Consider the following 1,736-nt stretch of genomic DNA (forward strand, 5'->3'; position numbering starts at 1 on the left):
TAACCCCCTGGCGTCACGGGGAATCGGCAAGGCGTCAGTGGCGATGTGGTAACGGGAGACTACCCCGGCGTCGATGAGGTTCTCGTCGGCCCCTGAGTCAACCAGGGCGGATAGCGGGAGCGATTGGTTATTTAGACACAGCGTAGCGCTGAATAGCATGTTTGGGCCGGAGCTGGGAGCGATATCAAGACTCGAACAGACGCCCAGCGCTACTGTCGAGCCCCGTCGTTTGGGCGAAGCGGGCATGAGACAACGGAGTGACCTATTTGGCCGCAGTACAGACATGCTCCTGTGGCGAGCCTGTGTCGGCGTTCGCTGGGGGGAAGGCGTGAGCGGTCGAGATCCATGGGCTCGGAGGAACTACTTTCAGCGCGGGCGGCGCGGGGAGAGCGAGTCGGGCCGGGTATAGGCGGACGAGTGGTGCTAGCTTTCTCTCGACGACGTTCACGAAGACGCATGTCCAGTTCCCTGGCCAAATGGATTAGCTCGTTTAGGGAGTTTGGTTTCTCCTTGGACGCGAGTTCGTCTTTTATAACGTCGCTCAAGCCTTGGCGGAAGGCGCCTCGCAGTGGCGTGTCCCCCCAGTCAGAGCCGGCTGCTAGAATGTGGAACTCGATAGCATATTCGCTCACACTGCGACCTCATTGGCGGATCGTAAACAAGCCGGAGGCCCCCTCTAAGCCACCTGGAGGGTGGTCGAATACTTGTCGTCGTCGACATACTCGGAGTACGAATGGCAGAGGAAGGAATCGTTGAAGTGGAGAGTGGTAGCCCATTCCAGCGCCGCGCCCGTGAGCAGAGCCGATAGGTAAGCTACCTTAGACCTATCGCTGTGAAACGTGTGTGGTTGTTGTTCGAACACTAACGAGCACTGAAATAAAAAAGCTTGGCACTTGGAGACGCTTCCGTCATAGCGCTCTGGTGCGGGGACAGGGGGTTCCCTATGCGGGGGTATCGCCGCAGTGGGGGAAGAGGCTGGTGGAGCCTGCTGGGCAACGTGTGCCTCGATACGGTCACATTGTCTTTCTCGCTCAGCAGAGTCGAGGGCGAGAGCGGCCAGCTGAGCAGTGACGGTGTCTATGGAGAGAGCGAGTTGGTCTACTCGGGCGGCCTGGTCGTTGATTATACTCACAGACTGCTTCTGAAACTTCCTCCATTCCTCAATCTCATGTGCAGCTGGTGCTGTCATCTTGGTTGTGGTATACTGTGAGAATGTGGTCTGGAACACAGCCCAATTGCTGGATACACACAGGAGAGGAGATTGGAGCGTTTCAAGGGTTTTAATGAATTCAGTAGTACAGGAATTGGAGGGGAATAGAACGGGGTTATGTTCTTGTCTTGCGGCTGGGTGAATGGAGGGGTGAATGGAGAAAGAGAGGATGAGGAGGAGTGTGTAGTGGATGGAGAGGGGGATGAAGAGGAGCGTGTGGTGAACGTGAGGGGAAAAGGAGGGGGAGTGAAGTATGCCCATGCTGTGATTACAACAGGGGGGGATAAGTCTGTGGCTAAACGTGGACCGCATTGCGGTCAGCTCATCATGGAGGGTGTGGCAGGGGTTCTCAAGGATAGCATACAGCTTCCTCCTCGTCCTCCCCTCTGCCACCACCTCCAGACTGTCCAGGTCCGCTCCCACCACAGAGCTTGCTTTTTTGACCAGTTTATTTATTTTGTCTGTGTTGGTGTTGCCCCCCCAGCATACCACAGCGAAGAAGAGGGCACCAGCCACCACAGACTTG

General features: G+C 56.5%; 1 protein-coding gene across 1 annotated transcript; it reads right to left on the reverse strand.

Annotated features, from left to right (window-relative positions):
* Positions 1-676: 676 nt before the first annotated feature.
* LOC311226731 (protein LDOC1-like) lies at positions 677-1,189 on the reverse strand (the record flags this gene model as incomplete). Its single annotated transcript, XM_084312141.1, has 1 exon — positions 677-1,189. One exon carries the CDS (start codon positions 1,187-1,189, stop codon positions 677-679), a length of 513 nt encoding a protein of 170 aa, XP_084168267.1.
* Between the last annotated feature and the right edge of the window lie 547 nt (positions 1,190-1,736).

This window comes from Notolepis coatsorum, assembly GCF_963971535.1.
Source record: "Notolepis coatsorum genome assembly, chromosome: 4".
Lineage (NCBI taxonomy): Eukaryota > Metazoa > Chordata > Actinopteri > Aulopiformes > Paralepididae > Notolepis > Notolepis coatsorum.